Below are 15,853 nucleotides of genomic sequence, written 5' to 3'. Positions count from 1 at the left end.
GAAGCTATTTCTGAGCCCTAGTTGTGTACCCAGAAGCCCGGGGGCCTTCCTCCTGTGACAAGAAAGACAATAACTAAGGCTAGACAGCCAAGGGCAGAGTCTGCCCTGCCTGTGGGAGAGAAGTGCTGTCAGACCTCGTGTGTCCCCGTGAAAGAAGGAGTCAAATACTGTCCAGTCTAAGTGTCTGGATTTTGAACTTCAAAAACCCAAACCAACTAGTTTTCAGCCAAAGCCCTTGTCCCATGTCTTTGCCATCGCCAGCCCTCGAGAGAGATTGTGGAGCGTCAGGTTGAAGCCTTCAATGATAGTCACTAGCCTCGATTCAGTAGGAGGGCATTTGAGGGCGATTGTGATTTAACCTCTCTGAGCCTCAGTTTACTCATCTGTAAAATGGCAATAATGGTAGTGCCGACCTCACAGAGCTGGGGGAAGACTGACTAGAGAAGGCACTGCTTCCGTCAATGGTAGATGCCACCACCATTGCCATCCGCATCCTTATCCTCATCACGACATCAGCATGAATGCCAAAAAGCTCTGTCTCTGGAGCCTGAATCCTAGCTCTGCCGTTTTGTAGCTGGGTGGCCTTAGACAATTGATAACTTCTTCAGACTAGATTCTTATGCCGTAAGATGGGAGCTTTATAAGGCTGTTGAGAAGGGTGTACCATGGTCCTTATCACACAAGAAGCACTCAGTGAAGGTTGGCTATTTTAATTATCTAAAAGGGGTGATCAAGACAGGTGGTTGCTGGGCGGCCGGCGTAGGGTGGGATAAATAGGTGAAGCACAGAGGCTTTTTAGGGCAGTGAAACTGCTCTGTACAATACTATAATGGTAGACACATGTCATTAAACACTGGTCCAAACTCATAGAATGTACAGCATCGAGTGAGCCCTAATGTAAATGCTAGATTTGGGGTGATAATGACGTTATCAGCGTAGGTCCATCAGTTGTAGCAAATGTACCACTCTGGTGGGGGGAAATTGATAGTGGGAGGGAGGCTGTGTGCAGAGAGCAGGGTGGCAGGCAGGGAGTATATGGGAACTCTCTACTGCTGCTCAACTTTGCCGTGACCCTAGAGCTCTAAAGCTCTAAAATTACAGTCTATTTGAAAGGAAAGGAAAAGAAAAAGGTGATCAAGCTAGATTGTTATAAATTTAGGATGTTAACCATAATCCCCACAGTAACCACAAGGAAGAGAAATGAAAGATATAGAAAAGGACAAGGGAACCAAAATGATTCACAAGAAAAAAATCCATCAGACACAAAAGAAGGCAGTACTGGAGGAACTGAGGACCGAAAAGAGATATGCCGTACAGAAAACATATAGCACAAGAGCAGAAAAAAAATCCTTCATTATCAGTAATCACTAAATGTAAATGGGTTAACTTGCTAATTAAAAGAGAGATACTGGTAAAGTGGATGACAAAAAGACAAGCTCTAACTATGAGCTGCTTACGAAATAGTGTAGACCCAAAGACACAAATAGGTTGAAAGTGAAAGGATGAAAAAGATATTCAGTGGAAATAGTGGTCACCAAAAGAGAGCTGGGGTGGCTAAATCATAGCAGGCCAGATAGATTTTAAGTGAAAAATTGCTAAAAGAGGCCAAGAAGGGCATTTTTGTTGGTAAAAGGATCAATTCATCAAGAAGATAAAACAATTATAAACATACACACCAAACAACAGAGATTTAAGGGATATGAAGGAAACATTGACAGAATTGAAGGGAGAAATAGACAGTTCTACAATAATAGAAACTTCTATATCCTGCTTTATATAATGGATAGGACACTTAGTCAATAGATCAATAAGGAATAGAGGACTTGAACAGTACTATAAACCACCTAGACGTCAAAGACGTACACAGCATACCGTACCCAACAAGAGGAGAGCACACATTCTTCCCAGGTGTACACGGAACATCCTCCAGGATGGGCCATATGTTAGGCCATAAAGCAATTCTCAATAAATTTTAAGATATGGAAATCATACAAAGTATCTTCTCTGACCAAATGGAATGAAACTAGAAATCAGTAACAGAAGGAAAACTGAAAATATGTGGAAATTAAATAAGACACTCTTAACCAATGGATTAAAGAAGTCACCAGGGAAATTAGAAAATGCTCTGTGTATGTATCTATGTTTTTATTTTGTTGCCATACCAAAACTCACAGATACAGCGAAGGGCACTGTTCAGAGTTGAAATTATAGCTGTAAATACTTACATTAAGAAGGAAGCTCTGAAATCAACACCCTAACTTTATACCTTGAGGAACTAGAAAAAGAAGAAAAAACTAAAGCTGAAGCCAACAGAAAGAAGGAAATAATAAAGATTAGGGCAGAGTTAAAAAGAGAATAGAAAAAAAAATAAGGTCAATGAAACCAATAGTTGGTTCTTTAAAAAGACTGACAAAATTGACAAAACTTGAGCTACACTAAGAAGACAAAGACACAAATAACCAAAAATTGTAAATGAAAGCAGGGATATTACCACCAACCTTACAAAAATTATAAGAATTATCAGAGAACACTATAAGTAGTTGTATGCCAAAAAATTAGTCTTCAGGAAATAGACAAGTTCCCAGAAACACATGAATTACCAAAGCTGGCCGCCCCCCCCCCCAAAAAAATAGAAAAGCTCAATAGACCTGTAATAAGTAAAGAGATGGAATCAGAATCAAAAACCTCCCAACCAGGAAAAACCGAGACTTCACTGGTGAGTTCTATCAAACATTTAAAGATTTGACAGTAATCCTATTCAAACTCTTCCAAAAATAGAAGAGAAAGGAACACTTCCTAACACATTCTATAAAGCCAACAGTAACCCAATACAAAAGCCAGACAAAGATACCATAAGAAAAGAAAACCACACACCAGTATCCATTATGAGCATAGATACCAAAGTCCTCAACAAAGTATCAGCAAACCAAATCCAACAGCACATTAAGAGGATCATATCACATGACCAAGTAGAATTTATCCCAGAAATGAAGGGGTCATTCAACATAAGAAAAATCAACCAATGGGGCTCCTGGGTGGCTCAGTTGGTTAGGTGTCTCACTCTTGATCTCAGCTCAGGTCTTGATCTCAGGATCGTGAGTTCAAGCCCTGTGTTTGGCTCCACACTGGATATGGAGCGTACTTAAAAAAAAAAAAATCAACCAGTGTAGTACACCACATCAAGAGAAGAAAGGAGAAGTGATCATTTCAAAAGGCAAAAAAGGCATTTGACAAAAGTCAGCATGCTTTCATGACAAAAACATCGAACAAACTAAGAATAGAAGGCAAGTACCTCAACATGATAAAGGGCATTTATGAGAAACCCACAGCTAACATCATACCCAGGAGTGAAAGACTGAAAGTTTTCCCCCTGAGATGAGAAGCAAGACAGTAATGCCTGCTTTCACCTCTGCTATTCAACATTGGAAGTCCTAGCCAGAGTAATTAGGCTGAGAAAGAAACAATAGACACCCAAAATGGAAAGGAAGAAGTAAAACTATATTTGCAGGTGATATGATTCTCTCTATAGAATCTCATAAAACACACACACACACTACTAGTGTATAATTAAGAAAGGAAGGAAGGTAGGGAGGAAGGAAGGGAAAGAAAGAAAAGGAAGGGAAGGAAGGAAAGAAAGGGAAGGAAAGGAAGGAAGGAAGGAAGACAAGGATAGTTTAGTTGCAGGATATAAGATGAATGCACAAAAATCAGTGGTGTTTCTATATTCCAGTAACGAACGATCTAAAAAGGAAGTTAAGAGAAACAATTCCATTTATAATAGCATCCAAAAGAATAAGATTCCTAGGAATAAATTTAACCAAGGAGGTAAAAGGCTTGTAACTGAAAGCTATAAAATATTTCTGAAAGAAATGAAAGAAGACTTAAATGGGAAGGCATCTCGTGTTCGTGCATTGGAAGACTTAATATTGAGATGGCGACAGTCCCTAAAGCAATCTACAGGTTCAAAGCAATCCCCATCAGAAGTCCAATGGCCCTTTTTTTTTTTTTTTTTTTTTGCAGAAATGGAAAGGCCAACCCTCAAATGTATAAGAAATCTCAAGGATCCTTGAATAACTCAAACAATAGTGAAAAAGAAAAACAAGGCAGGAGGGACTCACACCTCCCAATTTCAAGACTTACTACAAAACTAGAGTGATCAAAACAGCGTGGTACTGGCATAAGGGTAGACATATAGAACAAGGAAATAGAATTGAGAGTCCAGAAATAAATCCAAACCTCTATGATCAAATGATTTTCAACAGGGGTGACCAGACCATTCCATGGGCAAAAGAACAGCTTTTTCAGCAAACAGTATCGGGACAACCAGATAACTGTGTTCAAAAGAATGAAATTGGGGCCTCTGCCTCAAACCACATGTAAACATTAACCCAAAATAGATCAACAACCTAAATAGAAGGGCTAAAACTATTAGAAGAAAACATAGGGGTAAATCTTTATGACCTAGCTCTTGGCAATTGATTCTTAGGTTTGACACCAAAAACATGAGCAACAAAATAAAAACATAGATACATTCATTGGATTTCATCAAAACTAGAAAGTTTTGTTCATCAAAGGACATTATAAAGAATGTAAAAAAGACCAACTACAGAGTGGGAGAAAATATTTTCAAATTATTTTCAAATTATTTCTGGGTGAAGGATTTGAATAGACATTTCTCCAAAGAAGATCTACAAATGGGCCAATTAGCACATGAAAAGGTGTTTCAACCTCACTGGTCATTAACGAAATGCAAATCAAAATCACTGTGAGATATTAGTTCGCATCCACGAGGATGACCATGATCAGACAGACACTAACGGGTATTGGTGAGGATGTGGCGAAATTGGAACCTGCATACACGACTGGTGGGAAAAGTTTGATGGTTCCTCAAAAAGGTAAACATAGAATGACCATATGAGCCAGCAATTCCATGCCTAAGTATATACCCCAGAGAAATGAAAATGTATGTGCACACAGAAACTCCGACACAAATGTTTACGGCAGTGTTATTCAAAAGAGCCAAATGTTTGAAACAGCCCAAACGTTCATCAGTGGATGAATGGATAAGCCAGTTTGTGATATAGCCATACAATGAAATATCATTCAGCCATAAAATATCAGTCAGCCATGACTTAGACTGACCTCAAACACGTTATACTAAGTAAAAGGAACCAGTGACAGAAGGTCACATTTCGTGTGACCCCATGTGTATGATATATATCCAGGGTATGTAAATTCTGGGAGAGACCAAAAGAAGATTGGAGGTTACTTAGGGGATGGGTGAGGGGAGAAGGGGGAGTGACCTCTTATGGGGATGGGGTGTTTTTATGGATTGATGAAAAAGTTTTAAACTACAGAGAGCTTGTGGTTGCACGGCGTTGTAAATCCATTAAATACCGCAGAATTGTGTGCTTTAGAGTGGTTCATTGCACGTTATGTGAATTTCACCTCAATAAAAGACAACATCAAACAAAGGAGGTGAAAAGAAGGGAGTTTCTTTTTACCTCTCAAGTGTCCTGTTTGCAGGACTCACCGTGTAGCCTTCCTTAGAACCAAGGGGGTCGCCTGCACTTTCCCAGCCTTGGGCTATTAGCGATTTCGATTTGACCTTCTCCAAGGCCACAGATTCTTCTGCAGTGGGACGAACCCAAATGGGGGAAGAAGGAGCCAATTCGGCCCATCTACCCCACCGGAGCAATCCCATCCTACTTGAGCAGCCATATTAACCCCGTGCCCCCTTTCCACCCCCATCATTCATGTGTACCACAGACCACGTCTGCTGGGCAAGGTAAACCCAATCCAGGTCACCAAGGGCCATGGCTTCATGTACAGGGGTGACTATGGCCACCCACCACTGTCCCTGACCACAGTTCTGGGAAAGGGGCCGTGGCCGAGGCCAGTGCCAGCAGGGTGGCAAGGTCTCCATGCAGAGTTCCTGGAATTCATTTGAATGTCTGAAGTGGAGAAAGTTTAGGGAAATGTGTGCATTACTCACGCTAGTACTGCCCTTCCAAAAAGATGGGGGTTTCCTGCTCTTTCCAGGCCCAAGACGCCCTTCCTACTCTGCCAGGGTGTGTGGGAGTGGGGCATGATTGCCCCATCCAGCTGTTTGCTCAGCCCGTCTCTGGTGCTGATGCACACCGATCCACGTCTATGGGTTGACACCTACCCTAACCTTGGATCATTCCAGAAGACCGTTGAGACGGAAATGCTGGATCGATGAAAAGTGACTAGAGCAACTCCTAGTTTCAAATCTGCCTGGTGTTTAGGCCACGACTCCAGCCTTCAGCAGCTTCCTGTCGGTTCAGATGTGATTTACCTGCTCTCTTGTGTACTGGTTGTGTTTCCTGTTTTACAATAATCCAAACTGAACACTGCCTTCTTCCTGGCCTACGGAGCAGGGGAAAGTCACACCGAGAGGGACTCTGACTTTCCGCGCTGGCTGGGTCACCCATACCATCCTCTCTCTCCTCCTGCTCCGCGAGTAGATGTTTTCTTCGGCTCCTCGGGCCTCCAGGATTCTTTTTTGTTTTGTTTTGTTTATTCGCTAGAGAGAGAGAGAGGGAATGACAGTACAAGCAGGGGGAGCGGCAGGCAGAGGGAGAAGCAGGCTCCCCACTGAGCAAGGAGCCCGATGCGGGACTCGATCCCAGGACCCCGGGATCATGACCTGAGCCGAAGGCAGACGCTTAACCGACTGAGCCACCCAGGCGTCCCGGGCCTCCAGGATTCTTAGTGCAAACAGCCTAGTCTGTGCTGTTCTCTCTGTCCCGGTCATGGGAAGGGCCCGGAGCCTTTGAGAGGGCAGCTTTGCAGCAAGAAGAACAACTCTCCAACACCAAATGCCATTCCACATTGCACGTAAACCTACTTCTTCTATGAGCACACATTTTCTTTCTCAACCAGCTAGCGCATTGCCGCCAGGGAGCAGGATAGCTGGGGGGACGACAGGGGAAGGGACAACTCTGCTCGGGTGCCCCTCTGAGGTGGAAGTAAGTTAGGGGGGCCCTATAAAGCCAGCCCAATGTTGCATAGGCCCCGGTCTGAACGACTTTCCCCAACTAGACCAAATTTGGATGCCCCCCCCAACTCTTAGCTCTGAGCAGACTGTTCGTTTGTTTTTATGACATTAACACTATCATCATTCTCAAGCCAAGCACGGGGCCATGCCCCTATGGGGACAGGCACGCAGGAAATATTGATGGATCACGTTGAGCCTGACATTTGGGAGGAAAAGGCCAGAATGGAAAAGGAGATGAGATGACAGCTTGCCAAAGGCCCTCAAAATACCTGGGCAGGTTGGGGCTCCAGCCATGGCTTTCAGATTGTCCCGTGGGACCTGGCGTTCTGTTGGAACCGATCCAAGTTTCCGTACACATTCGCTTCAAAAAAAAAAAACACATGTGTATAAACGTATGGTATTTAAAAACTGTAATACAACCTGAAAGAAGCCCCCAATGCATACCTAATGTTGTACCTCCAGAATTGCAGTTGAACACCCACCAGTGGGTTTAGTGGGAGATGTCGGGTGGCCTCATTTCTGTTCAGACCTCAGGATCGATGCGTTTCCTGCCTGAACTTCTTGAAGGCCTCGCCAGGCCTGGATCAGAAGGTGGTGACTGCACCAGGATTTCATGGTTTAGGTCTGGACATACCCACGGTCCTAAAACTATAGGAGTAAGATATCCCGTCTTCTCTGTGCAAATCAGAACCTTCTTGCTGTCGGGCAGGCCATACAGAGTACAGAAATAAATGGGGTGCTGAGGCTCTGCCTCCATCATCTGTCACCCCGATTATAAATTTTTATAGTCATCAACACAGCCTTGTTGTTCTCATTAGCGTTCTAAGGAACCGGTGTGCATCTGTAATTTAGAACAACAAAATACCGCTTTTAATCTCGTATCTTTAACATAATGAGATGTCAGCTGAGATTTTGATTAAAAAGCAAAGAGAGTCTTCCACCATGGAGGGAGACCAAAGGCTGAGCAAATGGCTGGCCCCTTGTGACTCAGCTGTGTCCTTCTAGAACGGGAGCGTGAGCTCAAGGACGCCAGGGCAGTTGGTGAGCACAGAGGCACGTCTCGCAGCCACCACCCAGCTGCGCGCTCCAGACTCAGCGCACCCTACATCTAACCTCTGTCGGGCTAATGTGATCATCTGTCATGATGGAAATCTGCAAGCACAGGTCAGCGTTCAGTTATATAAGGCATACGGCCTCTACCAGGCCTCTGGGCCGGTTCACTGAAACCATTTGAGATAGTCGGTGCAATACGAACATGATCTATTCAGGGTCGTTTTTAAATCCATTTGTAACCAAGTTCTCAGGACGAGGTGGTCTGGCTTGAGAAGAGTGCTTCGTTAGGATCTAAGGCAATTTCCTCCCCGTCTTGAAAGATTTCTTTTCACAGGCCTGGGGTCTGATCAGGAGATTGTCCTACGAGCTATTGGATCAAGGGAGGCCTTTTAACGTAGGAGCCCAAGCCGTCTCCCCAGGGCCCACCTCGTGTGCGTCCCCCCATAAAGCTAGTCCTCCTGCAGGCGAAAGCCTGGGCAAACGGGGAAGCTGCGACGGCTGAGCCCACGCCCACACGTGTCTTGGCTCCTGTGGGCAGAGCTGCAGGAAGTGGGAGAAGCCATTCTCCGAATGGGCGGCCATTCACTAGCTCTCCCGACTGGCAGCTCTGAGTGCGTGTGTGATTTCAGCACGGCTGATTGCCCCCCAGCTCTACTGATCGGACCCCTTGGGCATGAGGGTGTTTTCCATCAACAGAGAGGAACGGCCGTGCCGCTCCTCCGAAGCAGTGGAGCTATTTCCAAGGTGCCTAGTGGGGCATGAAATCCAGGGAGGAAATGCTGAAGCTCTGCGAAGAATTTAGGTAGGTGGAGTTTGATCATTGAAGTTGAAATCTGTCCAGACCATTGAGTTAACCACTAATGTGATAAAAAATGAAGGCTGTGGGCTCGTGCAATTACTTCGTTCTACCTGAGCCTATTAATATTGTCTCAATCATTACCAAAAAAAAAATCCCATGTACCATTAACCATGAATGATGGAACTGGATAAACCTCGAGCAGATGGCCGCCTTAATGGAGCACTATTCAACACCGCAGTAGTCCTCCGGGATCTGAGATGGCTGTTTTTAGCCACTGTGACTGACATCAGCACGTGTCACCAAATTCACACGGGCAGCGGGGCTTTGGGGCAATGCAACAGAAAATCAGCCCGTGTGCATTCACGAGCAATTAATCCTGAAATATGCATGGGACGGCGTAGGATTTAGCACTGAGACAGCAAATGATTTAGAAAGAGCCCGAGGTATTCGAGCAATGTCCTCGGTGGCCCTTCCACGGGGGAAGAGATAAGGCAACAGCTGGGAGAGAGGTGGCCCACCAAGAGCTCGCCTTGTCTCGATGCAGGCTCTTAGCTGGCCCGGGGAGGTCAGCAGCACCAGCTGCCTCGCCCTCTACACAGATGGTTTCCCCAAGCTCGGGCTGGGAGTAGAGCTCATCTCCTGCCACTCCGGAACTGGAAGAGCAACTGGGGACACGTTTTGAGTGTATGGTAGGCCTAGTGCGTGTGTGAGTGTGTACCCGCTCGGAGCAGCCACATCTGGGGCGTTTTCAGATTCCGCTCCTCCCGTACCGAGAACATGGCAAAGCCTTGAGGGCAGAAGAGAAGAAAGGCTTCCCACCTCCTGAGATGCTCTCGCCCAGACAGCACTGCTGACTGCCCCCACCAGCTCGCCAGAGGGAAACACCTGTTGATCACACACCGTCCGGAAGGAATCTGGAGCTGCATAAGCACGGACTACCACCGGACTTCACGTCTGATGCTCGCCCCAGGTCCGAGGCCAGGGCGGACTGTCCAATAAAGGCTGGACTCAGTCACCAAGCCAGGATAGAGGGCCAGGCGCAAGGAGGACACAGGCAAATCATAGGGGAGGTGGGGAGCAGCTGCGGGTGGGTGAGGTGTCCCGAGTGCCGGTTTGGAAAGAAATCGGCGTCAGCTCCGTTTCCAAGTCTTCGACGGTTAGCATTGTAACAGGAAGCCCCCACGGGACCAACAGCCTTACGATGAGGCAGGCAGGTTAAAGAAAGAGACACCAAACGGTAACTCAGTTTTAACGTTTTATTGGGTAAATGATTTTAAAGAGAGTAACAATAGTGTCAAAACTACTACAATATCTTTCCACAGCCATACCTTACAGACCCACGTAAACCTTCTCATTTTTTCCCTCTCGTTCAGTTTTAATATTTTCAAGCTATACATATCATATAAAATGCCCATTTCCAATAGTTTCTTCAAACTATTAAGCAATTAAATGTGGAAGGAAGGAGGATCTAGTTATACTTGGAGGGGGTTTCAGGTAATCTGCGATGTCTCACTGTAATCCAAAAACAGGTTGCTAAGAAAGAAGGAAAAGAAGAGCTACTCCAGGTAGCTTTTGCTCATTACGAGTCTCACCACTGTATCACCAAGAACTCTGTATGCTGGTGACGGATTCAAAGGAATTTCGGGGAACATACAAAACACTAAAATAACTTAGAAACTAGATCCAAATATTTCAAAAGTAATCGACTTTGATATACAAAAACAGTCAGAGGTGGTTACAAAAGTTTGTTTTCTCAGTGCGTCTATGTACCAGCGCAGTAACTGGGTCCAGAGCAAAATAAAAGGTTTCTCTTCTTCTGAAACAGTAATAAAAAACAAGGAAAACAGATCTTTGTATATAAAGGATCAATGCTGGTCTTCAGAATAATGCAATCGGAAACCCTTAAATCGAGAGGCACACAACGGGTTTCTGCTTTTAAAAAATAAAAGGAAAGTCACCAGTTTATTTCAGTGGAGGAGGTGCTCACACCCCTCAAATAAACTTAATTCAGTTGAACATCACTAGCAAAAATCACTTAGAAACTGTACAAAAATAAAAAAGTTAACACATTTAATCCTGCAAGGTTTTTGTAAGGACTGGAAGGCAGGCTTTTGGAGCAGCATTTGGGCATGGCTGGGGGCTTCTTTGGTTTGATCTAACACACGTAAGAGATGGAACCTATTCCAGATGACAGTTTCAAATTTCCTGCACATTTGAAGACATGGAAAGAGGCCAGTATACAAACTTCTGGTGTGCTGGGCATTGGGACTGTGTGTACTGGACTAGAAACTCTTACACCTGCTTGAAGGGGGAGGGGGGACGGAGAGCAAGCCCTGCACCTTCCTCCATCAAGTACACCGACCTCTCATGGTTAGGGGAGACTGGGGCGGGTGGGAGCACACTCTCGTGCAGTCCGAAGGCCACTTAATGGGGGTCGGGGTGGGCTAGGGTGGTGGTGGGGGGCAATTGTTCTTTTAGAATCTGGTACCTGGCTGACTTTAAGGACAAGAAAACCTTCCAGAAACGGAAGCCTTTTGCTACATACCAAAGTAAAACGCGTACTGTTTTCCCAGAGGAAAAAAAAAATACCCAGTTGCATTTGAGAAATAAAACACAGAAATGGAACTAATTAACATTTAAAAGGGGGGGCAATGTAAACTTTGTGCTACTCAAATGAAGTTCAAGTATTACTTCTGAGCTGTTTAAAGATCACTGAACTTATACAATATTCTGGTGATAAGAGTGCAATTCACATTTGTGTTTCTGGACAAATAAACCACAACTGGCTAAAACACAACCTGTGCAATCAGAATCTTCGTCTGAGTTAAAGACACACGCTACATATTTCAACATGTTCCAAGGTCATTCAAACCACAGACTTAACAGCTTTGTACTATACGATGAAGGTGAAAGGGCCTAGCGTTTTTCTGTTTGAAGCACACCATTACAGTCTGCACGACACCCTTTACGCTACAAAGTCTTTTTAGTCAACAGCTATTTAGAGACAAAAAAAAAAAAAAATGCACTGTGCATTCATTTGAAAACAAAAGGAGACAAAACTATCCTTTTCCCCCAAGCCATGGTGGGAAATATTGCTGACCTCGTCCTCTGAAGCCTGCAGGATGGTTATTTCTTCAGTATAACATTATTACACTGGTAAGAAAAAATCTGTAGAACATCTGCATATATCAAGAATTTTTTAAAAATCTGATATGATTTTTAGAGTCCGCATGACCAGTCACGTGACCTGCTCAAGATTGATATAGCACCGTTAAATACATAAACACACATATGTATGTATGTACGTGTAAGTAAATGTATACACACACATATGTATGTCATAGATCTTTTCTTTGAAAAACAACAACAACAACAACTTCTAACCATGAGCTCACCCAGGACAAGGAGCCTGTTGAACTGATGAGATGATGGATAAGATGGGTCAATATTGGTCTATTTTGTCTCTCTTCAGTTTGCTTGTTTTATTTACTTTTTTTTTTTTTTTTTGCAGCAGACAGTATCATTCAGCTTGTGCTCAGTTTCCCTATAAGGGCAAGAAAAAGTTTCCATCAGGTAGCCACCTGGTTTTATGCTGAAAGATGAATCTGCTCCAAAACTGCTCCCAAGGAGAAACGAAAGGACTCAAGATCCCTTGCTACAGCCCAACAGCTAGCTTTCTCTGACTAATCTCTAGGTTCAGTGGAACTGGCTACCAGGATTGCATTTCAGGCTAACAATTGGCTTCTTAGTTAAGGCATCACAACTGAAAATGGTTATTTCAACAACAGGCGCTGTGGATGAAGGAATACCACCAAACCTCTAAGGACTCTGATAAAAAATGAAAGCAGTTTCCTCTGCCACAGTGGCAAGCGGAGGGAATTCAGGCAATCAGCGCACCAACTAGCAAAAGGGTTTTGAATTCGGAACTAGCAGTCTGTCACTTGTCACAGCCGACTCTAGGTATAAGCTCCGCCATTTTGATTTTCAGTGACATCTCAAGAGTTTTAGACTACATATTCTGCACCATACTTATATTCATCACTTGATATACTGGTTTCCTGTTGGAAAAAAATTACACACACACACACACACACACACAGACACTACAGGAAAATGAAGGTAATCTTTCTCCAGAATCATCTGTCATTTTTCCTGGGGATAGACACACGGACCTCCTACTCCTCCTGACGTTGGGAAGTTCTCTTTGTATGCACCGTGGGAAGACCAGTCCTGCAAATGGGCTGGGCTGTAACAACTCTGTCATTTCTAAATGCCGGCTCCATTTTCATAGGTGTAATGTAACATCTTATCAACATAGTAAATGTGTTTCTATCAAAAGTATGTAGTGCAGAAAGACTCCAGTCTTATCCCCATGACAAACATATCTGAAATCATGGCATATATGAACTTTTGTTTCACTAGATTATCTTTACTATTTCTTTAAATAGTCACTAAAATTGTCTCCGGCCAATCATGACTTATTGAAACCTAAAGCTAACAGGTTTAAATTAATATATAATAGACAAATGTCTCTTTTTTGGTTATTTGCTCAAAATAAATTTTTTCACCTTAAAAAAATACTTAAGAGTAAGGAATTCATCTAATCTGCTGTTTCACATATAGACACAATAAAATTTTATAAGAATATTTCTCTAAATTGCCTTTTTTCCCCCCTAACCTCTCTTAATTCCATTTAATTATATTCTTCTCAAAGGCACTAGATTCTCTATCTGCTCTCTTCCTGATATTTGCTGCTCTTCAAAATGATTTCTGTAGCATATCTGAAAGGTAGCTTGTACTTTCTTAAAACAGTGTTGTAGTTTGTTAAGTTGGTTCTATAAAGTGATGAAGCTGTCTCTTCTATGATAACCAGCACAATAGGCATAAATGATTTCTCACTCTCTGTGACAAGCTCTATCATGGACCTTTGCATGTTCTCTACTAGAACTAAAGTTCATATATTTTAACCATGGGAAAAACACCTAAGGAGTGAAGACCCACATACTAAGCTCTCATAGCAAAATGCGTTTTAGACAAATTCAAGAGTAATATACAAATACCTGAATTTGATACGAATTGCTCCCAAACTCAGCTATCAAAAATTCCCTATCTTACTGAGGAAAAACTAGAGAAAAACCTAAATAAAATCCTTAAAAACTGCACAATTTCTTCCATCCACAGTTGAAAGAAGGAGGGAAGAGAAGACAGAAGGAAGGAAAGAAGACAGGAGGGAAGGCAAGGACAGAAAGACAGGAACCTGATTGAGAGAGCAAAGCAAAATTCTACATAATATGGCAAGGAAAGAAAACCCCAAAAGTTATATATGCTGCAAAAAAAAAAAAAAATCAATGATCTAAAATAATAAAACAGAATCTTCTTAACAAATGCCACTTTCCTACCCGTTACCATGATGATCTCAACTGATGATGTCCAAGCTTCATCATGGCAACGGAAACTATCATCATAAAATGGTACAGTAAAAGAGATAGCTAGACCAAGAAGGGGTAGGGTCTCCTGGGAAGAGGTCTGCAGAGAGGCCCAGTGACTGGCTGTGCGGCTCAGTGTCAGGAATAATGGTTGTATGGCGGAAGGGGATGCCCAATGCCATTTTGGAAATGATGATGCTGGCGATGAGCAAGGTATTCAGCATAGCTCAGGGTCATCTTTTCACTACGGTACCTGAAAAAGTCAGGGAAGAGACAAAGTTAACATCAAGAAATAGATGACACGCCAATGTCAGAGCTAGGAGGGACCTTAGAGATAACTTTACAGACCTGGAGAGACAGAGGTCCAGAGAGAAGTCGTGACTGGCCCAATGCCACACAACCAAGTGGCGAAGCTGAGATCTGAACCCGGGAATCCAAAGTCTAAGTCCAGTGCTCTTTCTGCTCTACTGCTCCTGGTTTCAGTCATTCTAGAAATTTCCATGCCCAGCCCCCTCCACCAGCCCCAGTTTGCTAGCAGGAAGGAACAGAGGAAAGCCAACCTATTGCCACTGTGTATGCATCTCATTCACTTGACTGTTCTTTCTTCCAGGACCTTCCCTCTTTGTCCATTCCCTTCCCTTCATCCACGCATCTACTCAGGCCTTGCCATTTGGTAAGAATAGCAACAACGAAATGCTTTTCCTAGTACTGGTATCCCGAACCCTCTCTTTCCCCATCTCTGGCTCTCCTTTCACCCCCTCACTTCTCAAAAGTGTAACTTGCGTTTTCTACCTTCAGCCCTTCAACTCATGCCGCTCCTCAGCCCCGTGTACCTTGGCTCCTGCCACTCTTCCATGGAAACTGCTCTTTCAGAAGGTCACCCCTGCTTGACCTCTCCATTAGGAGCTCACGCGCCACTCCCTTCCTGAAGCTCTCCTGTGTCGTGGGCTCTACAACTCCACACATCCCTTGTTCTCCCCGCTCCGCCCCCGCCACCACTGTCTCTCAGACTGCTTCTTATCTGACTATTCCTCCTACTCCTGCCTGCTAGGATTTTACTGTGTTTCTGCCTTCAGTTTTTTTGACCCTATACTCTCTCTGCCCCCTCAGGGAGCCTTACCTTTATAGCTTCAGCTACAACCTCTTCACAGATGATCCCAAATCACCATCTCTGGCCACGAGTTCTATCTGTGTACACTTCTGGTGACATATGGGACATTTCTATATACAGATACCCCAGGAAGCACTTCATATCCAGAATCAATGCTGAAACGTGACTCTCCTCCTGCGGTCCCTCCCTTGGCTAAAGGGTGCTTTGGTGCCTTGGTGCTTTTCATCTAGAGTAAAGCCTTGACCTGTTCTTCTTCCCTACTGCTGAATGATGACTAAGTCCTTTTGTTGCTTCCAGTGTTTTCTCGTCCGTTTGCTCCTTTCTTCCCACCCCACTGCCACAGTTCTTATTAAGGCTTCCCATTCACCTCCTTTGGATGGCTGCCCCAGATTCGTAGGTAATAGCAATGTCTCCTAACTCCTTTTCCTGTGTCCCATTCCAGT

The 15,853-nt window shown here is 43.9% G+C and overlaps 2 protein-coding genes across 4 annotated transcripts in view; one reads left to right on the top strand and one right to left on the bottom strand.

Moving 5' to 3' along the window:
- The window catches only part of TMEM164 (transmembrane protein 164), a 162,178-nt gene extending 149,207 nt beyond the window's left edge, over positions 1-12,971 (top strand). For both annotated transcript variants that reach the window (XM_081808422.1, XM_081808423.1), the window contains one exon: positions 12,385-12,971. In XM_081808422.1, the coding sequence (XP_081664548.1) occupies positions 12,385-12,476 (92 nt within the window). In that variant the 3' untranslated portion in view covers positions 12,477-12,971. The remainder of the gene's footprint in view (positions 1-12,384) is intronic.
- Positions 10,116-15,853, bottom strand: part of AMMECR1 (AMMECR nuclear protein 1) — a 111,758-nt gene continuing 106,020 nt past the window's right edge. For both annotated transcript variants that reach the window (XM_081808413.1, XM_081808414.1), the window contains one exon: positions 10,116-14,552. In XM_081808413.1, coding sequence (XP_081664539.1) covers positions 14,438-14,552 — 115 coding nt within the window. In that variant the 3' untranslated portion in view covers positions 10,116-14,437. The remainder of the gene's footprint in view (positions 14,553-15,853) is intronic.

Source organism: Leptonychotes weddellii, chromosome X, assembly GCF_054177405.1.
Source record: "Leptonychotes weddellii isolate Sample4059 chromosome X, ASM5417740v2, whole genome shotgun sequence".
Classification (NCBI taxonomy): Eukaryota; Metazoa; Chordata; class Mammalia; order Carnivora; family Phocidae; genus Leptonychotes; species Leptonychotes weddellii.
Note: the sequence above shows the minus strand (reverse complement) of the source record. Positions and strands in the feature narration are given on the sequence as shown.